The following is a 24,513-nucleotide window of genomic DNA, read 5'->3' as shown; positions in this document are numbered from 1 at the left end:
ACTGAGCTACCCAGGTGTGCCTGGAATACTTTTGAAGCCCAAAACTGTGTGTTTGCAGACTTCCCATCACAGATGTTGCCCCTCCGCTACAGTCTCAGTGGGATGGAAGAACTTAGGAAGTATAGACATGGCTGTGGCTGCTGCACAGACCCAATTATTTCTCGTGACTTGGTCTTCTGCTGTGAATTAATGGTCGAGTGAATGAATAAAAAGCAAGTGGCCGCACTTGGCCTGAAAAAGCCACCCTCTTTTCTTATGTCTGGGTCTCTTTGCCTCCCCCACGTCCCCATTTATAGCTTTCTCCCATCCCTGTTCTCTGGCTCCTGCACGGTGCTGCAACGTGTGCACGTGTGTGTACGCAGACTCACACACAACAGATTGCACACTCCTGAGGGTCGCGCTGGCCTTCTGGAGCTGGAACCACACTGTTCTGAAAGGCATCTCTCTCCCTGGTGAGCTCCTCTGAAGCTCCTGACCAGGGTGCTTTCATCTTTGTTGGTAGGCAGCTCCTTCTGAGTCCAGCTTAGGCAGCAGGAAGCCCTGAAATTTTATGAGACTTATCTGTAATTAGGGTAGGCACAAAACGTGTTATTCAGGCCCAACACTTTTGAGGGTGGAAGAGTGTGCTATGAATAAAAATGCACTGAAACCGTTCCAGGCAAACAGGAACATCTGGTCACCTCTCCATAATGGGATATGAGGTGGGATGTGAACTGCTCTCCCTGCCCCTGGCTCTCCCCATTGTTGTCTCTGGTATGAGAGGTGATTCTAGGTTGAAACCTTTTCTCCAATAACTCTCCTCAACCTTTTGTCTCCTGCCTTGAAGCAATAGCCACTGTACTAGCAGAAGTTCTGCTAATGCTCTCAGAACCCCAAGTGTGGTGCCCTTGCCACAACAGATAAAGTGTTAGATGCGGGGAAGCCCATGGCTTCCTGGTGGGAGGGAAGTGGGGGATCCCACTCCCGCACCCTAACTGCCTTTCTCCTACTTCTTACCTTTGTCTCTGCCTTACCTGCCTTTGGCTGGCTTGTAGAACTATTGGTTACAGACCCGAGAAGACTCAGTGTGGAGGCAACTTTGGGGATTCTTCTGACGGGGGAGGCAGCAGAGAGTTGAGCCAGAAGCAGCTGCCTGGTCCTTTTCCCACATCATAAGAACTCAAATTCCTAAACCTGAAGCTCGGGAAGAAAGGAATAAGCAAACCACTTGGCATGAACTCTTCCCTCTCCCTTCCTCCCTTTCTCACTCTTTCCCCCTCGTCCCCTTGGAAATTCACTGGACGTGAGGAGAGGCCTAATTCTACTTCTAAACAGAAGAGTCCGTTGCTCTTAGAGGTGCTCCCCAGTAAGCATCTGAGATAACAGATGGGAAATATCTCAGGAACTCTGGAGTCTTGTTATATTCTATACTGCTTGCTGGTTGCCTTAGGTGAGTCGGGTTTGTTTTTCTTTTTATAAGAAAATTGAAAGGAAAATGTCAGAGGTCAGGGCGCCTGGGTGGCTCAGTCAGTTACTCGTCCAACTCTTGTTCTCAGGGTGGTGAGTTCAAGCCCTACATTGGGCTCCGCACTGGGTGCGAAGCCTACTTGAGAAAAGAAGAAAAAATGTCAGAGGTGAATGAAGGAGACATTCCCCACAGCAGCAATGGAATAAGACCTAGAGGATACGCAGTAGCATGACAGCTGCATTCACACATAAGCTCCCTGTTGCTTTATTTTCTATTCCTTCAAAAATGCAGATTGGGTTTATGATGATAAAAACAGACTTACTGAGGGCTGACCTTGTTCCTGTCACTGTCTTCTACTCATTAACTCATTTAACCCTCACAGCAACCCAGTGAAGACACAGTTTTTAATCCTCATTTGAAGAGAAGGAAACTAAGGCACAGAGAGGTTAAATAAACTAAGAACACACAGCTATTAAGCTGTTAAGAGGCAAAGCTGTTCCAGAGCCATTTGCTTTTTTTCTTTTTTCTTTTTTCTTTTTTCTTTCTTTTTTTAAATTTCTTTCTTTATTTTGAGAAAGAGAGTGCATGCAGGTAAGCACGCATTATCAGTGCAGAGCCCTACTTGGGGCTCGAACCCACGAACCAGGAGATCATGACCTGAGCCGAAACCAAGAGTCGGATGCTTGACTGACTGAGCCATCCAGGCGCCCCCAAAGCCTCTTGCTTTTAACCACTAAGCTATACTGCCTTATTAGAAGGTCTAGTTCTGAGCATGGTGCCACAGTGGCAGACGAGGAATGTATTTTTCAGGGCATTCTTTGTTCTCTAGATCAGTCTCAGAAACTTACTACTAGGTTGGAAGTCCCCACTTCACCGGGCATGGATAGAATAATAAATGAAGTTGCTCCTCCTTGAGTGAGAAGAAAGGATTCTGTTGGAAGCTGTTAGGTTCCTCGTGGTGAGATGTCTTCATGTGTAGTACCTCTGGGGCCCAGGCCCAGGGAAGCAGGGAGCAGGGGACATGTTACCTGTGCTTAGACAGGCAGACTATGCCTCAAGCAGGCCTCTTCTAGAAGCAGGCAGGTGTCCCTCCCACCTCTTTGGGGCCTAATCTGCTTCTCTCCATTTCCACCTTCACAGGAGAGAAGCTGCTTGAAGGGCAGGTGATCCAGCTCGAGGATGGGACCACTGCATACATTCACCAAGTGACGGTGCAGAAAGGTGAGAGCACGCCAAGGCACCTCTACCAGATGGAGGGAGGCCAGGCAGCCCCCACTGAGGGACCCTTCCCAGGCACCAAGCTCCAGAGAAAGGCAAGCATTGCTCTCATTACAGAACCTCTTTCCTTTGAGGATGGACAACCTGTGCAGCTGGAAGATGGCAGCATGGCCTACATACACCGCACACCCAAAGGTGGGGTCACAGTCACCGTGAGTGGCAGGAAGGAAGGGAGGCATAATTGGCAGAGGTCGGGGCATAGACATGGGAGCTATAGTCCTAAACTCACCTGGATTGGCTGTCTCGCCTACCCTCCCTGGTCTCGCTTACCTTCCCTGGTCCAGACTATATCAGTGGCTGTTTCTGCCTCCGGGAAACTGAGCCTTGGGGCTCAATAGCATGGGCCTCAATGGCAGCTTTAGCTCTAGCACAGCCACAAAGTCTTAGGGCTTTAAACAGGACCCAAGGACATGATCCAAGACCAAGAATAAAAACTTAACTGACATTTAAGACTGAAGTCTGTGGGGCGCCTGAGTGGCTCAGTCGGTTAAGCGTCCAACTTCAGCTCAGGTCATGATCTCACTGTTGGTGAGTTCGAGCCCCGCATCAGGCTCTGTGCTGACAGCTTGGGGTCTGGAGCCCACTTCAGATTCTGTGTCTCCCTCTGTCTGTCCCTCTGCCACTTGCACTCTGTCTCTCACTCTGTCTCAAAAATAAATATTAAAAAAAAAAAAAAAAGACTGAAGCCTCTAAGGTAATGAGGAATAACGGTTTATTCCTTCTACAAGTAGTTTCTTGCATGCCAGGCATTGTGCTAGGTGTGGAGTGTACAAGAGAGGACAAAGGCAGACACAGTCCCTGCTTTTCTAGAGTCTAGTGTAGGAAACAGAAGTGAGACATGCTGTCACCAATGAACAGATCATCCCAAGTGGAGATCCAGCTCAGGGAGGGCTTCTCTGAGGAAGTGATGCTTGGGCTGAGAGCTAAAGGGTAGACTTAGCTGGGGGAAGAGGGATGGCAGGGAGGGTTCTGTACTCCCAAGAGAAGGAAGGAACAGCGTGTGAGGCTCAGAGATGGGAGGAGGAAGAATGTCATGTTTGAAGGAACTGCTGAAGGCCAGAAGGTAGAGGAGGGGGGTGGGTAAGATGAGAGAGGCGGGGGCCAGTGCACTGGGCCTTGAGTGTCAAGATAAGGGCTTTATTGTTGGTCTTTTTTTTTTTTTTTTTAATTTTTTTTTTTCTACGTTTTTTATTTATTTTTGGGACAGAGAGAGACAGAGCATGAACAGGGGAGGGGCAGAGAGAGAGGGAGACACAGAATCGGAAACAGGCTCCAGGCTCCAAGCCATCAGCCCAGAGCCTGACGCGGGGCTCGAACTCACGGACCGCAAGATCGTGACCTGGCTGAAGTCGGACGCTTAACCGACTGCGCCACCCAGGCGCCCCTATTGTTGGTCTTTATCCTGAGACCAGTGGGAAGTGGTTGAACCATCTGATAACACGATCTCATATGTGTCCTGCAGAGATCCCTCTGGATGCTGTGCTGCCTGGAGGGAATTAGAGGAGGTGATGTTAGGAGGTTCTTAGGGTCATCTAGGCCAAGATGATGATGGTCCCCTCAGGTGCTCATGGAGCTTGTGAGTTCCCAGTCAGTGCCCCATAGGAGACCTTGTCCTCAGGAGAGGTGGCCCCAGAAGGAGGTCCAGCCAGAGTGAATCACCAAGGTGAAGGACCAGGAGATGCTGAAACCTTCCTTGATATATGTACCTCTCGTTACCTTAAAGCCAGGGTCCCAGCTGTATCTCTTGCCCTTGTGCAGCATCTGGGCTAACCGCGTGTTCCCTGCAGAGGGCTATGACCCCAGTGCCCTGGAGGCCGTCCAGCTGGAAGACGGCTCCACTGCCTACATTCATCACCCCGTGGCTGTGCCGTCAGACAGCGCCATCCTGGCCGTGCAGACAGAGGTGGGCTTGGAGGACCTGGCCGCAGAGGACGATGAGGGCTTCAGCGCAGACACAGTGGTGGCCCTGGAGCAGTATGCCAGCAAGGTGAGCTCACAAAGCCTGATGCTGCCCATCAGCTCCCTTGGCCAAAACTGCCACCACCCTAGGGGACGGGGGCCATCCTGTGCTTGGGCGTGGCCTGAACTACCCCCTTTGTCCCTCCACGCTGCCTCCCCGACTCATCTCTCACATCACCATCCAGGGTGTGCATAACATGGGGCCACCAACAGCTGTTGACACTTGCCCTGGCTTATGATGCTTCTGCAGAGGGAAGGCGGCTGTAAGAAATGGTGCCATCTGTAGAGTGGCAATTTAGACCCAGCTTTACTTTTGCTGTTGTAATAATCCTCTGTACTGAGAATGCCCTTGCCAGTGACTTTTAATAGTTTTCCAGGCCACTGAGGTCAGATGTTCTGGTATTTATTTCTTTTCTGCAACTCACGTAGCCATTTGGAAAAATAACCTCAGTAGGCAATGACAAGGGCAGATGCAACAGAGCACCTGAGCTTCCTGGAACACAAGGCCCACACAGTAGCTTAGCTGTGAGGGAAAAGGATCTTGGCTCTCCCAGTGTCAACAGTCAGCGCTCTCTCCGTGGGAGCTAGGGTCCTGCCCATGGGGGAAGAGGGCACAGAGATCTCTGAGCATGCCACACTGGAGTGCAGCCTCACTAGGATGAGCTGTAGAGCCTCAGGGTGGACACAGTGGGGCTCCCTGGAGCACTAGTGTTACCCAAAGACTGGGGTGAGTTGTTTTTATAATAAAACTATGTGGCTATGTTAAAGGAGAATAAATTCTCTTGTCTTATCAAAATGAAGCACAAAAGTTTAGAGCGGACCACTTAGGGCTACGCCCACTCCTGCCACCGTTCCCTGTGGTGTATTTTAGAAGCCATATTTGAGACTTGCTGCTGTTAGAAAGACAACTGGGCTTTGAGTCATGAGCCCTGAGATCCATGCTGGCTCTGCCTCTGCCTAGTCTAACCTTGAGCAAGTCATTCCACTCCTAGGCCTCAGCTCGTTCCTCTGGGAGGATGAGATAGAGCTAGATGACTTCAGAGGTCACTTCCAACCCTGAAGTTCCTTGATTCCCTTGAGAGCAAGTGAGACATGGGAAATCCAAACACCTGAGTGGGTTAGCCCACCAAGCAGGCCTGGCTGCCTGTGACACTCCCCCACCACTCACCAGCTGCTTAAGTGTCCATGAAATTTTGTCAGCTGCTTGACCTCCAGACCTGGAGCTGACTAGACAGACCTTGCCATGAATTTGGCCTCACCCATCTGCTCCCTACTCCCCATAACTTCCAGAGTTCTGTTTCGGTGCTCCCGGGAAGGCCAAAGTGTCCCAGAAACAAATACTAAGGGACAGTCCCTACAGGATCTGGCCCAGGAAAGCAGAAGAGCAGTGAGGGCTCCCTGAGGCCCGAGGCTGGTGTGAAGCAGGTGGCTTTAGCAATGTTCCCAGTAGACATGACAGAGAAGGACTTGCCCGTCAGCTGGGGGCTATAGTTAGAGCTTAGACTTCTGGCGAGGACCTGCAGGCCCCTGCCTTGGCCTGCCCTGGGCACTTCTGCAGCTTGCTGCTTATGGTCACCTCGCTCTGGTGAGCCCAGGTGAGTTCATCCCCACAGCAGGCCCCTTGTGAATGCCCGTTCTGAGCACAGGTTTCCCACTGGGAGGGAGGGCTCTCCTCCCATCAGAGGATAACACTGTCCAGAGCTGTGGCCTCTGAAGTGTGTGTGGCCAAAAGTGGGGGCTGCTGAATCTCAGCCTCACTCGGGGGTGGCCTGAAAGGCCACCTTACCCTAGCTGTCTAGGGGATGCCCTTTCTTCCATAGCTGTCATGCCCCTGTGACATTTAGCCCTCCCTCTATCTGTTAGAGATGGGTGGTGACTTCACATGCCAGCGCTGTTTGTTCTGTAGGGTGCTTCATTGTGTATTTCCTGTCTGTCTGGATCTATCATCCCAGGTTGCCCTTCTCCCTCTGGCAGGTTTAACCCTATTTATTGGGTTATGAGCTGTCAGCTGGGCCCTATATCCTACCTCTTCCCTTTCATCATTGAAGAGAGAGAATACATACAGGAACCTCAAGATTTTTTTCCTCAGGTTCTGCATGACAGCCAGGCTCCCCATAACGGCAAAGGACAGCAGGTTGGGGACAGAGCATTCCGCTGTGGCTACAAGGGCTGTGGGCGTCTCTACACCACTGCTCATCACTTAAAGGTAAGGTTGTCACACACAGCTTTCAGCCTTGCTGTTCCTCCCCTGCCCCGCCCAGGCTGTAATTTCACCTTCCTGTGTTAACTAGAACGAGTCCTTGCTCTCAAGTTTCTCACTGGCTACTGGAAGGAAGGTATGAGTGTACAGAAATGTCAGCCCAGGGGCCTGTGACACACATGTGCAGGAAGGAAGAGAATCAGAGAGTGCCCTCTGGAGGAGGTGGCCTCTCAGCTAAAGAGGCAAAGTAAAGGTAGTGGCCAGGACTGATGCTCTGAGCTCTAAAGAAAACCAAAGAGCATATTCCTACCCTCGTCCCTCTGAATCCCATGGTTGCTTGTCCCCACAGGTGCATGAAAGAGCTCACACGGGTGACCGTCCGTACAGGTGTGATTTCCCCAGCTGCGGAAAGGCCTTTGCCACAGGTAACTTACCTGGAAGAAGACTAAAGGTGGCCTGCTTCCCGTTGAGGACAGAGAGTTCTAGATTCGCTTTGGGAATTTCCTGCCTTCCTAGAGAGACTGCTGTCAGAGCACTCTGTCTTGTAGGGTGCCGTCTCTGGAAGAAACCCGGTTATGGAAGTGAGAGGCAGCATAAGCCAGGCCAGCCAAAGGAGCCTGGGGGCTTGGTAGAGAGACCCCCGCCTCTTGCATCAGCTGTGGGGTATTTGGTCCATTGCATCTCTCCGGCCTTCATTTCCCCTCTGAAACCTTTAGCCGTAGCTCTCAGACCCTTGTTCTAGACTGGCACTGGCTCCCCTGAAGAGTAAAGTGTGGGCTTTTCTAGCCCCTCTTATGTGCCCAGGCTGGATTGGGAGAGAGGTCGACATAGGCTTCTTGTGCCTGAGGAGGGCTGGAGCAGACCTTAAGGTGGAGAACCTCTGAATTAGGATAATGAGGGGGATGAGGCCCCACAGAGCCTCTTCTCATCCCTCCCTCCCACATGTGGACAGGATATGGGCTGAAGAGCCATGTGCGCACCCACACTGGTGAGAAGCCATATAAGTGCCCAGAGGAGTTGTGCAGCAAGGCCTTCAAGACCTCAGGAGACCTGCAGAAGCACGTCCGGACCCACACTGGTAGGCTGGGCCCTGCCCTGTTCACATTTGGACCTGGAGCTCCTCACTCTGGCACAACCTCCCTTCCTGAGCGGTCCCCCTCACCCACCCCATTTCCACAGGTGAACGCCCATTCCGATGCCCCTTTGAGGGCTGTGGCCGCTCCTTCACCACATCAAATATCCGCAAGGTACATGTGCGCACCCACACAGGCGAGCGGCCCTACACCTGCCCCGAGCCCCACTGTGGCCGGGGCTTCACCAGCGCCACCAACTACAAGAATCACGTGCGCATCCACACAGGTGGGCCAGCTGGCATGCGAGAAGCACCCCCTCTGAGGCCCCAGCCCCCTCAACCACAGGCTTTCTGACCTGAGAAATGGTCTCGGCTCCTAGCCCAGAGCCCTTCTGCTGGCCAGTCCAGGCTGGCCCATGGGCGGGGAGAGGGGGTTCTGTGGTTCCGGCCATATCGCCAGAACCACGGTCTCACTTGAAGTGAGCGGTTCCTCCCTGGTTAAGTCCAACATACAGCTAGCTCTCTCAGCTCCCTGCCTGCTCCCCACACCTGAGCTCTTGGGGAAAGGCCAGGGTCAGTCGTGAGGGGGGAAAAGCAGAGTGAAATGTCACCCTACCTCCTCACCGCCTCCACTGTCCATATGACTCCTGTGTATCCTCACCCTCCCCAGTGTCACATCCCTCATCCAGCCTTCTGTGTCACCTCTCGGCCACATGTGTCCCCTCACTTTCCCATCGCACCTGATAACATCGGTTACCCCCATCTCCTGCCTCTTCTGTTGACAGCCTTCAACTTTCCAAGCCCCCAGTGGCCCCCGCCAGTGCCTTCACTCACCCAGCCTTCCCTCATCTCCCCATTTTCTCCCTACCTCATCTCTGGGCTCAGTGGTCCCACACTTCTGTCCCCTCTGTGTTCCACTGGCCATTATCTCCAGCTGTGTCTTTTCAGAGTCCTGGGTGTCAGTCCCTCTCCCTCCCTCTGGCTCCCGCTCCACCAGCCCTGTTTCCCCCTCCCATCCCCTTAGTTTTCCCCTTGCCAGCCCCAGTTCCCACCCCCCTCACAGCTCAGTGTCCCCAGGGGAGAAGCCATACGTTTGCACGGTACCAGGCTGCGGGAAGCGCTTCACCGAGTACTCGAGCCTGTATAAGCACCATGTGGTGCACACACACTGCAAGCCCTACACCTGCAGCACCTGCGGCAAGACGTACCGACAGACCTCCACCCTGGCCATGCACAAGCGCAGCGCCCACGGCGAGCTGGAGGCCACAGAGGAGAGCGAGCAGGCCCTTTATGAGCAACAGCAGCTCGAGGGTGAGGGGTGTGGATAGGAGGTGTGAGGGGGGACAAGCCAGGCCTCCCGCGGCCAGCTGGTGGCAGATGTAAGCCTGGGCTTTCCTCTCCTAGCCGCGTGTGCAGCCGAGGAGAGCCTGCCACCCAAACGACCACGCATTGCTTACCTTTCGGAGGTGAAAGAAGAAGGTGATGCCATCCCAGCCCAAGTGGCCATGGTGACCGAGGAGGACGGGGCCCCCCAGGTGGCTCTGATCACTCAGGATGGTGCCCAGCAGGTACAGGCCCTGGGGAAGGAGTGCGGTGGGCCGCTCTGGTTGGTTCTCTCTCTCTCTCTCTCTCTCTCTCTCTCTCTCTCTCTGGGGAGTCCCGAAGTTCTGACAGCCCCACCTCTACCCAGTTTCTCTTTTTAGCCTTGTGGATCTCAGGGAGCTGAGGCTGAGGGTAGCCAGTCTTGTAAGCCAGCCTCTTCTCCTCATGCTTTCACCTCAACCTCTGGAACTTTTAGAGTGCAGTCACTAGCTTCCCCTTTACATGGAGGCTGACAGGTCCTGATCGTCTGAGTGAGACACTTGGATATCCTTCTCAAGAGAAGCATGTTGATGTGGGGGCCAGATCATGGCATGGGGTCTGGAAGCTAGAGTTTCTAACCAGCAGTATAACATGACCCTTGTCAGCACCCTCACTGTCAAGTGCACTTCTGTCTTTTGGAGTTGACATGAGGATTAAATTGGGTCGAGACCCCAAACTGCATGGAGCAGAGCCCCAAGGCAAAGCGGTGGTAAATAGAAGTGGCCAGCTTTTTGCAACCTGAGACCTGTTTTACTCGCTTGTCCCTGTCCCCCGACACCTCTATAACTTGAAGCTAATTGGCTAGCTTATTGGTGAGCTACCCTTGTCTGGGAGAGCAGGTATGTCCACCTAGGGGCTTTCACACAACCTTCCGCTGCACTGCCAGCTCATCTTCCTTCCTATCGGCAGGTCAGCCTGTCCCCGGAAGACCTGCAGGCCCTGGGGAGCGCTATCAGCATGGTGACCCAGCACAGCAGCACCACCCTCACCATACCCAGTGAGGACAATGACCTTGCCACATCTGGCACACATACGGTCACCATGGTCAGCGCTGATGGCACGCAGACGCAGCCCGTATGACCAGGCGGTTTGCTTGGGGTTTCTTGTTCTCTTGTCCTTCCTTTGTGTGGGGTGGGCGTTACGGTGCAGGCTGACTTAGTCATGCCTTCTTTACAGGACCTAGACTCCCCCCGCGGCTCCTCTGGGCCATCAGCAACTCTCCTCTCGAAAAGAGTTTCACGGGGGGTCATGAGACAGTTTCTAAATCTTGATCTACTTCTAATTTGCTTGGCTTTGCTATCATGGGCAAGTCACTTTTCCATGGACCAGTCCATTTCCAAATGAGGGGATTAAATGATCTTTGGGCCTTTGACAGCTCTAACCTTCTATGATTCAAAAATCCCTAAATTAAGTTGCCTCTAAGAGAAAAATACCATCTCACTAAGCTCTGAGCCCTGTGCTAATTAATCTGACCTATAGTGGTTTTATCCATCCCTTTCTGGCTTGTTTCTAGCCACCTTGCCTAAGACATTTTTATTTGGATTGGGGGAGGGAGAGTAATGTAGGTGGGTTAGGAAAACCTTCTTTTATATTTCAGGTTACAATCATTACCTCTGGGACTGTGGTGGCCGAAGACTCTAGTGTAGCATCCCTTCATCACCAACAGGTGGCACTGTTGGCCACAGCCAACGGAACGCACATTGCGGTGCAGGTGGGTGTAGAGGTCCAATACCCTGAGAAAGGAATAAGGATGGGAGGGAAATGAATGAGGTAGAGATGTTGAAGAGAAGGGCATTCGGCCCAAAAAGAGCTCATTTCAGAAGACAAATCCCTTTCTGCCTGCATCCACACACCTGTCTCAGGCTCTTTCTTGACTGAAGCAGAGTGGTGAAGCCCCCTCTGGCCTTTAGAATAATTTCGATGGCAACACACGTGGTCGTCTAAACCCCTTATCTCTCCGTGTGTCTGTTTCTTCATCAGGAAAACAAGTGGGGCTAAAGTAGATGATGACTAAGGTCCCCTCCAGCCAGTCATTCCCTTCTGTGATCAGGCCCAGCTCTCTGACCATGGACCATTCTGTGGCTCCCTGGCCACGCTTAGCCTGCTAGGACTCTAGTCAGTGAACTTCCTGTTAATTGGGGCCCTACTAACTGCTCAGGATGTGGCACTGAGTGGATGGAGGGGATTCAGAAAAGTAGACCACATACTGACGAGCACTAGACTGTAGTGGGGAGTGTCTCATTCTCTCCTTCCTTCTCCATCCCCTTCTCCACAGCTGGAGGAGCAGCAGACCTTAGAGGAGGCCATCAGTGTAGCCACCGCTGCCATGCAGCAAGGGGCCGTGACCCTGGAGGCTACAGAGCCCGAGAACGGCTGCTGAGTCCCAGGGAGCTGGGTCCCACACCGTGTTGGAGGAGGTGCCATGCCGCACAGGCATCCTTGCTTCCAAGAGCCCGGGCTGTGGCTGACACATAGAAGGTGGCCACATAGGTCTCCGGGGTGAGAAGGCGACAGGAAAACAGCCTCACTGAAGGGTCCAGGGGCCCTGCCCAAGAGGAAGACCGAACAGCTGGAATCGGGGGAGTGTGTCATCCTCAGGAGCTAAAGAGGACGAGCTGGTCACCAGGATGCACTGGGGCATCCTCCCCTCAGAATCAGCTGGGTGCCCACCCTCCTTCCTCCAGAGAACAACCTTCCTGCCCTCAGTCCACTCCCCTTCTCAGGTGGCAATTGGGACTGCTGTGGGGACTGGTCCTCTATTCTGACTGGTCACTGCCCACCAGGGGAAGGGGCAGACAGCTTTTCAGCCCAGTAGGGGCAGAGCAGGCTCAGCCCTGCTCCTCCCAGCAATAACCACCTCCCTGGAGGACTGCCAAGATGCCTGGCCATTTGGCAGCAGGGATTTCCTGCCATCATAGTCAGAATTGCTCAGGGGCCTGTGGCTGGAGAAAAGGTGCCCAGCCCCACCCGCCCCCAGTTGCCCCCTGTCCTCTCTGTGGCAGAGAGGCAGGGAGTTAGCCCTGTATATACTGGGGATTGGGTTTCATTTGTTTGGTTTGGTTTTTTAAAATTCCATTTTGATAATTTTTTTTCCTGCTCTGGTTGGTGGTGGCAAATGGGTGAATGAGTATTTAATAAAGTTCCAAGTTTCCACCTGGGTCCCTCCCTCCCTCCTTTCAGCTTTGGTCTCTGGTTCCAGGACTGGTCAAATCAGGCTCTTAGCCCTGTATCCCTGGCACAACCCCACTGAGCCTCAGTGCCAGACCTCTGGGTCTGGCTCACCAGGGGCACAGGTGGGAGGAAGCCCGGGTGTAAGAAAAGCCCTGAACAGCTGTCAGTGGCTTTCTGCCCACAAAGGAGCAGGTAGGCTGCAGGGGGCCAAACAGGACCAGTGGGACCACTGCTTCCAGGCTCTGGTTGGATCTCAGGCATCAGGATGTTTGACTGGAGGAATTCTGTTTTTTCGTACCTTAACTCGTGTACTGGAGAGCCCTTCCATGCCCAGCCACCTCCACATCCACACACTGCGTATGGTCAGCTGCTCCAAGTGGGCAAAGTACCACGTTGGAGTGGGGGTAGGAGGTGCCTTTGCCAAGGCTAGTGAAGGTCTCTGATGACTCATCTGCTCTAGTGCTCAAGTCCCAGTTCTGGGGATGCCCACTGAGGTGTCTGGGATTGTGCTGTGGAATCCCAAAGGCACAACTGGACCCTAGTGAAAAGTATGTGGGAGGACCAGATCAGCCCTGGTGAGAAGGGAGGGATGCAGAGGAAGAGATCTGATGGAAAGAACTTTTTGGGTTTGACTCTCCTACATGGGAGCATTGCAGGGACTGGGGGTGCCTCTTTTCCTCTCTCCACGGTGATAGATGTGCCCAAGTCCCTTCCTGCCACTTGAGAATGGAACCCTCTCCCCCAGCCCAGGAATCATCCTCTCCTGGGACGTCTAGCAAGTTTCCTTTTACTCTTGTTACCGGCTTTTTGGAAGCAGAGGCACGCCCCCAGGAAGAGGGGTGTCTCAGTTATCTGAGCAGACTTCTTCAACATCCATGATTGCTGTTCTTGGAGGGAGCATGTCCCAGCCCTCACAGGCATTGGATCTAAAGAAAGGGAGGCATTGATGTGGAGGGCCCTGAATCCCAAGCCTCCTGCCGCCAGTAGCCTTGAAGCCGGGCCCCCCCACAAGGCTCACCCCCATGTGCTTCAGAAATGCTGTGGTCTTCAAGGCCAGTGGGCCCCAGAGTGGGCAGTGCTCTGAGCTGAGGCCTTTGAGAGCCTAAGCGTAGAGGATGGGGAGGCAATAAGTCACGTGCCAAGTCCGCCTGACCTGGAGAGGTGCCCTGGCCCAATTCCTCCGCCAACTTTGTGTTGTTGCCTTTGTTTTCTTCCGCCTGGGAGGAGCCCCACCACCACAGTGTTAGATGGCCCTAAAAGATGTGCTTTATCCAGGGCCTGCTCTGCCTCACATCCATCCCCGGACTTTACAACTCTGTGACGTGGGTATTTTTACTGCTTTACTATGAGGAAACTGCTCAAGGAGGTTAAGTAATTCATCCAAGGCCTCCTGTCTGGTAAGTGTGGAATTGAGACAGGATATCCCCTAATGCCACCCTTCTACAGTCAGGAGGGTGGACTTGCTTTTTCCCCCTCAGCAAGCTGCCTCTGGGAGCGCAGGAAGCCCCAGAAGGTTGTGGGGCTGAGGAGGCTTCTAAAGGGCCTCACGCCTAGGGAGCTGCACTGAACAGAACAAGGGCTCTGGCCTTCCAGGGTCTGGTGCCGAGGTCCCACGCAGAGAGTGGGGCCACTGAGCGCTGCAAGAGCAACAGGCTGGTTCCTGCCAGCACGGGGAGCCCCATGCAAGCAGGCAGGTGGAGCTCTTGCTCCGCGCCATGGCCCCTCTGCGGTCTCTGCAGCCGTTTGCATTTCCTGAAACCGGATCTCGGTGTCAGAGCCGCCCCCGGGCCGGGCGGGCACCTCAGCAATGGCCCTGCGCAAGGAGCTGCTTAAGTCCATCTGGTACGCTTTCACCGCACTGGACGTGGAGAAGAGCGGCAAGGTCTCCAAGTCCCAGCTCAAGGTGAGGGGCACCCGGGGCCCAGGGGAGGCCGGCAGACATGCCTCATCAGCCCCTGCAGCCCAGGAGCCAGGCATGAACGCTGTGCTGCTCCCCGGGCACTCAGCCATCCAGAGGCCCAGGCCTGGGGAGGGGAGACAGTACTGGGTAAGCAGGACAACATAGCCTGGTAGATCCTGCTGCCCACGTTCTGAGGCCCCAGGGAAGTACGTGCAGAGCTTTTGCCCAGAGCCCTGCCCCCCCCCCCAACTCTTGGGAGGGTGGAGGTGGCATCATTAGGTTTTGAAGGCCAACAGGCCAGGCGACATCCCATACTCCGTGTGTTGAGCACACGTCTCCCCAGAGTGAAGCTTGGGCACGCACCCTACTCCTTCCTGCTGCTTCCTCCTGGTTTTGAAGAGAGACAGTTAGCTAGTACTTGTCAGTCACTTCCTCCCGGAGCTGAGAGAGTGGCTTAAAGAGCCTCTCCCAGTTCCAAACCAGGCTGACTTGGTCATCTTTGGCAGAGAACAGCTCCTCTGAACTCTTGTCTCCCAGGTGCAACAGCACTGGGAAGGGGCAAGGACCAAGACCCTGTTCTGCTGCTGCCCAGCTCAGCCTCCCCTCCTCCCACACACCAGGTTGGGAAACTGTTCCCTTTGGCCTTGGGACCTCAGGTAGGGAGGGAGTGGAATCTGAGCCCAGGAAGAGCTCCATCAGTGATTGTCCTATGTACGGTTCAGTACTTGGTCCTAGACAATTAATTCCTAGGCGATCAAAAAGTTTCCTCCCTTCCTCTAGTGCTAGCTTAGTGTGGCCTTCTCCACCCTAGTTAGTGGGGAAGAAGCAAGGCCCTAGGCCACTGAAACCAGGGAACACTGGGAGATAGGAACAGGGTAAGCCTCGGTTCTCTGTGACCTCTCTTAAGGGACCATTCATTCAATTCACATGTTTACTGAGCAACTATGTGCCTCGCGTGAAGCTAGGCCCTAAATTTCTGGTGTCCGATCTGGGTACCCCCAAAGGTGGAATGTAGCCTCAAGGAAACCTCCATTCTTAATGATTAAGTTAGGAGATGCCTGGAAACCTGGGAGAGATGAGTGGGGCAGGATAGGCACTATGCCCCACCCCCAATCCAACCTCCTACTTTGCTGAATTTCAATGCAATAAACTTGGATGTGCCAAACTGGTCCTATCCCATAATCTACCCCTTAGCCAGACTTACGAGCATCCAAAAAATGATTCTTGGCACCCCCAGGAAAGATAGTCCGTTACCACCTTTGATCATCTGGGAGGATTCCTCAACAGGCAGGTTCTTCCTTACATTCTATTTAAATCATTTTATTGCAGATCATGTCATCTAGCAGGGACTTCAGTACAGACAGAAGAAAAGTAGATCATCCAAAATCCATCCCTGCAACAACCCGTGCCTTGCATCCACCTCCCACTCTCATTACTATTTTATAGAAATAATCCCAACCTCCATAGTTTGTTGTCTCCAAGATACCATTTTCTGCCTCTCTATTACCTATAGCTCCTATAACCTCTCCAGGCTATCTATGGAAGGTACAGCCCTCAGGTGGGTCCCCTTTTCCTGGCTATCAGCCAGTAAGGCTTTCTACCTTAACCTTCTTTTCTTGGCCTCCCAACTGGATCGATGCCCACACCTCACCCCCACTGGTTGGGTATTTGCAGGGAAGGTTATATTAGGAGCTTACATACTTGAACTGTCCACTGTCTGTATCCCTTCACAGCTCAAACTGAGCCCACTGCCAGCAGCTTTGGCCACATAGGATCAAAGGTAGATTTCTCCCCCACTCAACAGAAAATGCGTCCACTCTGAGAATCTGTGCTAGTGGTAGGAGTCTTGGACCAGGTGGTGGGTGGGGCAGAAGTGGTAAGGCCCGTGTCACACACGAGAAAGATAGGGAAGGCAGTTCTTTCCCAAGACCATATGGTGGATACTGGAAGAGGAGGAAGTAGTGATAGTGTTGGGGGTGGGGATGCCGGAAAGGCAAAGGAGCAATAGAGAAGTGGTCAGAAGCCAGAGGAAGAAGCAGATGAGAGGTATACCAGTGGGGCCAACCCCACCCCTGAAAAGACTTGGGAGAGAAGGGAAAAGATCTTGGGATTAATCTGTCCTCACCAACACTGTCCCTGGCCTTGGGGTCCTCAGTTGGGACCAGGCCAGAGAACTGAACCAGCCCAGCAAGCTGTGCCTGTCTGTGACAGTCACCACTTCCCTGATGTGTTGGGAGAAGGGCTGCCACTGGCTGTCAGCAAGCCCTCTGAGAATTACCCAAGGAGTCAGAATTGTTTTCTCTGGAGAAGAGAAGACTTGGAGGACAGAGCAGATGAGTCTTCCTCTCTCTGAATTCTTGTAGAAAGTACAATGGCCTTTGTCCAGTTGAGGAAAGTACAGTTAGCCAATATGAATGGCACTGCTGCCCAGGATGGATTTAGATTGAGCACAAAATTTGCCAGGAGTTGAGGACTCCTCTTCCCTAGGGGAGCAGTCTTGGTTCTGAGCCTAGTGGGGGATTAGCTGAGAATTGGGGGTGAGGGGCCTGAGACTGGGGATGTGGATGGAGCAGAAAGTCTCTGGCTCAATGAGATCTCAGGAGGCAGCAGGCCTACCCCTTCCCCTTGACAGGCAAGAGCTGGGGCCTTACCCACTTGGCTTTTTATTATTATTATTTTTTAAATGTTTTATTTATTTTTGAGACAGAGAGAGACAGAGCATGAGCAGGGGAGGGGCAGAGAGAGAGAGGGAGAAAGAGAATCCGAAGCAGGCTCCAGGCTGTCAGCACAGAGCCTGAGGTGGGGCTCGAACTCACGAACCATGAGATCATGACCTGAGCTGAAGTCAGACGCTTAACTGACTGAGCCATCCAGGCACCCCCCCCCCCCACTTGACTTTTTTAGGTCTTTCAGGCTCCTGAGCTTCAGGCTCTGCCTCAGGAGAGGGACAGCAGCCTTCTCCTCTGTGGAGGGGAGGTTAAGAACAACTCCAGTCCAGGAACCTGCTGGCTGCGATCTTCAGCTTTTTTGTTCTGACCCCTACCTACTGCTGGCCTCCCCAGCCTAGGATGGTGGGCAGAGGGAGGATGATTTCGTGGTGTGCAGAACACTTGACTCAGAGCCACATAGGCCTGGACTTCTAAACTCCTTCCCAGCTAGGTGACCTTGGGCAAGTGACTGCCCATCTCTGAATTTCTAGTTTCTCATCTGTAAAGCCAGTGGGTTGAACTGGGGATCTCCAAGCTATCCAGCTAGATTACTAAGATAAAAAGGGGTTTTTTTTCTACTAAAATAAATTTTGACAAAGTACATCAAGTAGGTGAAATTGATCCTTGATGCAGCCTCTCTTTTCCCTTTTCTGAGCCTCTTTCTTTGGTGCCTGCCCTCAGCCCCTTCTAGCCCTTTCTTGCTCTCAGCAGGCGCACAACTCATTCAGAGATTCTCACCTTTTTGAAATCCCCAGGGCTCCTCCCTCCTGATAGTAGTTATACTTTATTATCTGCTGGTTGTAACTCTTTAAAGGATCTATATAATTTAAAAGTATCTCCTGACACCGAGATACACTTAAAAAACGATAGGCCGTATAGGAAAGAGAGATTATGTACTGTCTTTGCAGCCATTAGTTGGTGCTCCTTATGGGTTCCCAAACCCCTCATATCTGAGTTCCCGAGCGAAGTCTGGGAACCGCAAGACCATGGGCCCTGGCACCTGCCCCATCCCCACACTTGAGTTTTTAGGGAACTCACAAGCCCCTAGAGGAGAACCATTTCCCCACATGCCTCCACAGGAAACAGTGGGTAAATGAAACCTCTCAAAGGTCAGTTGCTGTCAACTCAGAGGTCAGAGGTTGCCTGGGTTGGGGGTGAGACTGTGAGAGTCCTCTGTGAGGGAGCCTGAATGACGGCTTGTGAAAACTACAGGCACCTGGACCCCACCCCTGGAAACTCTGAGTCAGTAAGTCTGGGCGGGCCCCAGCGTATTTCAGTTTCACCAGCTCCCCAGGTGATTGTGATGCTCAGCCAGAGCTAATGTAGCAGAGAGATCAAGAGTAGGGCTTTAGAGGCAGACTTCCAGCAAGATGCTTAACCTCTCTGAGCCTTGATTTCCTCATCTGTAAAAGGAGGATAATGAGAGTCCCTGCCTCCAGGGCTGAGGATTGATTGAAATCAGCCCAGTGAGCTCCTGCGCATTCTGGCCTCCGCCCCTGCCATTTCCTTTCCAGCCTGACCCTCCCCTGGTCACACCCTCTCACCACCTCTAGCCCCAACCAGCACCCAGGCACAGGAAGCCTGGCAGTCTGAGGTCTACCGAGCTCTCTGGGGGAGAAGCCCTGAGCCCTGAGTGTCTGGAGCCTTAATTGCTTCTGGTCCCGACACCTGACGGCTCACAGGGATTGGAGCCTCTGTCCCGGGCCCCTCAGATTCCACTGGCAAAAGGTACAGGTGAGGAAGGTATGTCTTAGAGGACAGTGTGGACGAATGAACCGAAGTGAGGAACAGCTCAAATAACTGCACTGCCGTGTGGCAGGTTCCATCCGGGGGTGGGAAGGGGGTTTGCACAGCATCTCTTTGAATGCTGTTTTTAGAGATACAAAAACTAAGTCCCAGTGAGGTTAATTTGCTCAGAGAGATTCAGTACATGTCTGCCTGACTTTGTATTTCTCACACTTCTTCCCATGAAGCGTTTAATTTCATTCAACAGATATTTACTGAGTTTCTTAGGTGCCAGACCCATGATACAGCAGTGAATAAACAGACAAAAATCCCCCCATGGTGGTGCTACCATCCTAGTCAGAAAATACAGATGATAAAATAAGTACAAATGTATCACGTGATGGAAGATGATCCATGACATGAGAGTAAATAAAGCAGAAATGGGGATGGAGAGTGGGGGGTTGGGGTAGAGGGGATGGGGTTATAGATTTAAATAAGGTGGTCTTGAGAAGGTGACATCTCAGTTAAAGACGGGAAGGAGAAGAGAGTATGTGCCATGCCTGCACCTGGAAGAAGGATGTTCCAGGCTGAAGAGATGGCAAGTACAAAGGCCCTGAGGCAAATGTGTGCCTGGCAGAGGAGTGAGCAAGAGGAATGAAGTCAGAGAAGGTGCAGGAGTCCAGGTCATATGGGGCCTGAGGCCTCTGGAAGGACTTGGAATTTTACTCTGAGAAAAATGGGAAACCATTGGAGCATGTAAGTTAGACTTGAGTCAGACAAAAACATTTATCTTGTGGGGGACATGGTACTGAACTCTGGAATCAGGCCTGAGCTTAGAGTCCTTGCTGCCCTCAAGGAATGTAGAACACCCAGAAATGCTCGCACAAAAAGGGAATAGCAAATAAATGTCATTATAGACCAACTTAATAACAGGGTGCATTAGTGGTTAATGGCACTCTTTGTTTTTTTATCTCTGTGGCTTTAAATTTTTGTCATAAAAACAAATCCTCTTGGTTAAAAAAAAGAATTCAGAGTGTAGAAGAATATAATTTTAGAGAAGATGAAATTTATTCAAGTAAAACCTGTTACTGGTTTAAAAAAAATTCAAAGACAAACGTAATGTTAAATATGATGAAAGTTCCTCCCCTCCCTGGGGAAGGATGGTGGGGTGATAGCTGTTAACAGTCTGCTGAGTCTTCTAGATTTTTCCTATATACAAATAAACACATTAGGTTGGGCCATATGAAATTGCTGACATTTTATTGTTTCAACCTATTAAAACTGCAATTTGCTATGGTTCAACCTAATCTTTGCACACATTTATTTTACAAACATTCCACTCTACAGCTTGTTTTTTTTTCACCAACCAGTATATTATGCATATCTTTCCATGTGTGTTCATAAAAGCATAATAATAAAAATAGCACACAACTTTTATTAAACAATGAGCTCCCTACCAGGTGCTATGCTGACCTCTTCATTCTAAAAAAAAAAAAAAAAAAACAAAAACCCTTTGGAAATTTATTTACTTTATTTATTTATTTATTTATTTATTTATTTATTTATGTTTGTTAATTTATTTTGAGAGAGATAGTGCAAGTGCAGGAGGGGGAGAGAGAGAGGGAGACAGAGAATCCAAAGCAGGCTCCACGCTGCCATCGCAGAGCCCAATGCGGGGCTGGAACCCACCAAACTGTGAGATCATGACCTGAGTCAAAACCAAGAGTCAGACATTTAACCAACTTAGCTACCCAGGCACCTCTGGGAATTTTTTTAATGTTTATTTATTTATTTATTTGTTTATTTTTTGAGAGAGAGAGACAGAGCATAAGTGGGGGAGGGGCAGAGAGCAGGGGAGAGAGAGAGTCCCAAGCAGGCTCCACACTCAGCAGGGAGTGGGGGCTCCATCTCATGAACTGTGAGACCATGACCTGAGCATGACTTGAGTCAGATGCTTAACTGCCTGAGGGCACCCAGGCGCCCCTAAGAAACCTTTTGGAGTAGGCCCCCTTATTATTCTCACAGAGGAGATAAGGTCTTAGAGATGTTAAACCACTTGTCCATAAGCACACAAGTGTCAGAGGTAAAATATTTCCAACCACACATAGGTCCATGACACGGTGTACCTGTCCCCCTACTGAAGAAGCCTAGCTGTCTCCAATTCTTCATATTATAAACAATGCTTCAGTGAACATTCTTGTACATGTAGCTCTGTTCCCTTGAGCATCTATAGGTTAGATGATTAGAAATTTGGGGGTCATGCCCAGTTTTAAGTTTGATAGGTTCTTGCCCTCCAGAGAGATTAATTCACACCTCAGCAGTAGAGCATTCAAATCCCCATTTCTTCATAGTCTCTTCAGTACCTGATACCAGTCAAGATCTATGTCCATATGTGAGGTTAAAAAATTGCACTTTGGGGGCACCTGGGTGGCTCAGTTGGTTAAGCATCCAACTTCGGCTCAGGTCCAGTTCTCATGACTGCCTTGTTCGAGCCTGGCGCCAGGTGCTATGCTGACAGCATGGAGCCTGTTTCGGATTCTGTGTCTCCCTCTCTCTCTGCCCCTCCCCTGCTCGTGCTCTGTCTCTGTCTCTCAAAAATAAATAAACGTTGAAAAAAAAATTTTAATTGCACTTTCTACGCAGAAAGAGAACTAACATTAGCTCTGGGCAGACCTAACTCTGGCACTCTCCATAATCCTTTCCAGCCTCACAGCCTCTCCAGGTGACAGTTACTATCCCATTGTTTTACTGACAATGAAACTGAGGGGTAGAGGGTGAAGGTGTCTACCTTCTAACAGCTTAACAAAGTATACCTCTTTCCACTAGAGGAAGCCTAAATCGTAGGGCTGATTTTTATTGGCCCAGGTTTGGTCACGTGCCTTTCCTTCAGCCAATCGCCGTGACTCTGATGTGCCCACCCCCTGCCCCAGGTCGGGTCAGGGTACACTGGTCAATTACCACAGATATTGAGAATGGGGGAGAGGTGCTTCTCAAAGAAAAATCAGGGTTCCATTACCAAATAAGGGAGAAGAAGGCAGAGTTTATCACGAAGAAACTTAAGATGTCCTCTAGAACAAGAGAAGCAAAACCAAATATGGCACATGAGATGATATGAAGAGCACGGGAACCAGGGTTGGGGTGGGGTCAGGGATGGCTTCCCAGAGAGGTATGAGCGAAAACAGAAACACCCTCTTGCTGGGTCTTCCAACTTCCCTCTTTGTTAAGTCGAGCCTGAGGCCCAGCAGAATACTGGGGGCAAGTGTCAATCCTTTGTCCCATCTTCTCTCATAAGAGAATAAAGAAGTGAAGACTTGGCATGGTACCATCCCTGGGGTGTTGCCAGCTCCTGCCTCCGGACCTGACCCTAAGCTTAACTGTTGGTGGGTGGAAGCAGCCCTTAAACACAGCATTTGTTGACTGCCTTCAGTGTGCAAAAGAGGACATAGGGGCTGGGTGGTAGAAATGAACAGAAACTTTGCCTCCAGAGTTCACCATCTACCTGGAGAAAGAGTCTCAGGGTCAGTATTTTAATAGGGAGGCACACCTGGTTCCAGCCTCAGCTCGGCCACTTACTCTCAACTTCTCCAAGGCTGAGCACCTTCATCTAAAAAACGGGGACCGGGGCGCCTGGGTGGCTCAGTCGGTTGAGCCTCCGACTTTGGCCCAGGTCACGATCTCACGTTCGTGAGTTCAAGCCCCGCGTCGGGCTCTGTGCTGACGGTGCAGAGCCTGGAGCCTGTTTCAGATTCTGTGTCTCCCTCTCTCTCTCTGACCCTCCCGCATTCATGCTCTGTCTCTCTCTGTCTCAAAAATAAATAAACGTTAAAAAATTTTTTTAAATAAATAAATAAATAACGGGGATAATTATATCTGTGTATCGCAGTTGTGGATTTTAGACATGGGGTATAGAAAGCACCTCATACAGTGGCTGCCACATAGTAGGTGTGCAATAATGACCATTTTCATCATTACCACTGTGATAAGTGCTATAAGAGAACTACCCGAGGCAGTTTTATTTTTTCCTGCTCTTGTTCCAACTTCAACCTCTTTGTTCTTATATCATGGGTTTGTTAACCAACCCGTGTTTCCCCTCCACACCACCATGGCCACCATCCCTTCTAGGCCTTTTCCTCCACATGTCACAGACCATTTTTCGTGACCCTTCTTTGAGCCCTTTCCAGCTCCCTTCCATCTTTGAAGGGCAGTGACTGGAACTGCACTTGCCTTTCCCGGAGCTAGGCACACTGCAGCCCGAACACTGAGTCTTTGATGGAAATGATGAGACATTGGAGGCTTCTGCCCTGGTGTGACAGCCACCTCCCTGCTGATATATAGCCCAGCATCCTGGGAAGCACCTGGGCTTTGGAATCTTCAGAGCTGGATTTGAATCCCAGACTCTTGCTTACTGTGAATCCTTGGGGAAGTTATTGAATCCCTTGAGCCTCAGTGTCCTTGTCTGTAGAAAGAGGACATCCCTACCTAACGAAGTGGCTAAGAACATGGCTGCGTGGGTTTGAAGCCCAGCTCTTTCACCTCATCTGTAAAATGGGGATATTAACAGTTGTTATGGGGATTAAATGAATTATGTGTAAAGTACTTCACTCAGTGTGCTTAGTGCATAGTAAGGGTATACGTTTTAGGTTTCTTTGTTTTTTGTTTTTTATTGAAGTATAATTGTCATATAACATCTTAGTTTCAGGTATACAGCATAATGATGTGATATTTGTATATATTGTGAAATGATCACCACAATGTCTAGTTAACATCTGTCACCATACATACTTACCCAACTTTTTTCTTTCCTTTTTTTTTTACAACTTTTTTCTTGTAATGAGAATTTTTAAGATCCACTCTTAGCAACTTTCAAATACATATGCAGTATTATTAACTATAGTCTCCATGTTATACTTTACATCCTCATAACTTATTTTATAACTGGAAGTTGTACCTTTTGACCCCCTTCATGCATTCCACCTACCTCCCTACCCCCTGCCCCTGGTAACCACGTCTGCTTTCTGTATCTGTGAGCTTGCGGGGGAGGGGGTGTTTATTTGTTGTTTAGATTCCACATGTAAGTGAGATCATATGGTATATATTTTTCTCTGATTTCACTTAGCATAGTGCCCTCAAGTTCCACCCACGTTGTTGCAAATGGCAAGATTTCCTTCTTTTTTATGACTGAATTGTATTCCGTTGTCTATATAAATACGTAAGTTTTAGTTATGATTGAATTGCATCATGTGTGCAGAGGACTTAGCCAGGATGGGAATGGGGACAAGCCAGGAGGTGGGAACAGTCCTCTGGCCCAGTTTTGGTTGGGGCACAGGAAGGCAAACTGCCACTCTGTCTCAGGTGCTGTCCCACAACCTGTACACGGTCCTGCACATCCCCCACGACCCTGTGGCTCTGGAGGAGCACTTCCGGGACGATGACGATGGCCCCGTGTCCAGCCAAGGATACATGCCTTACCTCAACAAGTACATCCTGGACAAGGTGGGGCCTAGCTTGAGGGGGCACCTCTAACCTCTCCCCACTCCCCAGTCTGGCCAGCACCCCAATACACTGCCACCCCAACTCCTCCCACCTATAAACCCCCACTTCTGTCCCCACTGTCCATCCCCACCCTCCCAGCTCCTTCTTTCACACTGCAGCCCCCTGTCCCCCTCCCTGCTTCCCTTAACTCACCCTCAA

At 51.1% G+C, this 24,513-nt stretch overlaps 2 protein-coding genes and 1 long non-coding RNA gene across 4 annotated transcripts in view; 2 read left to right on the top strand and 1 right to left on the bottom strand.

Annotated features, from left to right (window-relative positions):
• The window catches only part of ZNF76 (zinc finger protein 76), a 33,207-nt gene extending 20,730 nt beyond the window's left edge, over positions 1–12,477 (top strand). For both annotated transcript variants that reach the window (XM_049653387.1, XM_049653388.1), the window contains exons 3-14: positions 2,588–2,668; positions 2,783–2,860; positions 4,513–4,712; positions 6,774–6,890; positions 7,234–7,309; positions 7,837–7,962; positions 8,064–8,243; positions 9,034–9,267; positions 9,361–9,524; positions 10,228–10,392; positions 10,916–11,029; positions 11,594–12,477. In XM_049653387.1, coding sequence (XP_049509344.1) covers positions 2,588–2,668; positions 2,783–2,860; positions 4,513–4,712; positions 6,774–6,890; positions 7,234–7,309; positions 7,837–7,962; positions 8,064–8,243; positions 9,034–9,267; positions 9,361–9,524; positions 10,228–10,392; positions 10,916–11,029; positions 11,594–11,698 — 1,640 coding nt within the window. In that variant the 3' untranslated portion in view covers positions 11,699–12,477. The remainder of the gene's footprint in view (positions 1–2,587; positions 2,669–2,782; positions 2,861–4,512; positions 4,713–6,773; positions 6,891–7,233; positions 7,310–7,836; positions 7,963–8,063; positions 8,244–9,033; positions 9,268–9,360; positions 9,525–10,227; positions 10,393–10,915; positions 11,030–11,593) is intronic.
• Positions 4,111–4,529, bottom strand: LOC125938331 (uncharacterized). Its single transcript, XR_007462671.1, has 2 exons — positions 4,442–4,529; positions 4,111–4,211 (listed from the first exon to the last, which is right to left on the bottom strand). It is a non-coding gene; the product is annotated as an uncharacterized LOC125938331 (long non-coding RNA).
• A 1,763-nt stretch (positions 12,478–14,240) lies between the features above and the next one.
• DEF6 (DEF6 guanine nucleotide exchange factor) overlaps positions 14,241–24,513 on the top strand; it is a 23,002-nt gene continuing 12,729 nt past the window's right edge. Inside the window, exons 1-2 of the mRNA XM_049653385.1 lie at positions 14,241–14,392; positions 24,175–24,315. Of these exons, the coding sequence (XP_049509342.1) occupies positions 14,297–14,392; positions 24,175–24,315 (237 nt within the window). The 5' untranslated portion in view covers positions 14,241–14,296. The remainder of the gene's footprint in view (positions 14,393–24,174; positions 24,316–24,513) is intronic.

Source organism: Panthera uncia (genome assembly GCF_023721935.1).
Source record: "Panthera uncia isolate 11264 chromosome B2 unlocalized genomic scaffold, Puncia_PCG_1.0 HiC_scaffold_24, whole genome shotgun sequence".
Lineage (NCBI taxonomy): Eukaryota > Metazoa > Chordata > Mammalia > Carnivora > Felidae > Panthera > Panthera uncia.
This window is presented reverse-complemented; position numbering and strand designations above follow the sequence as displayed.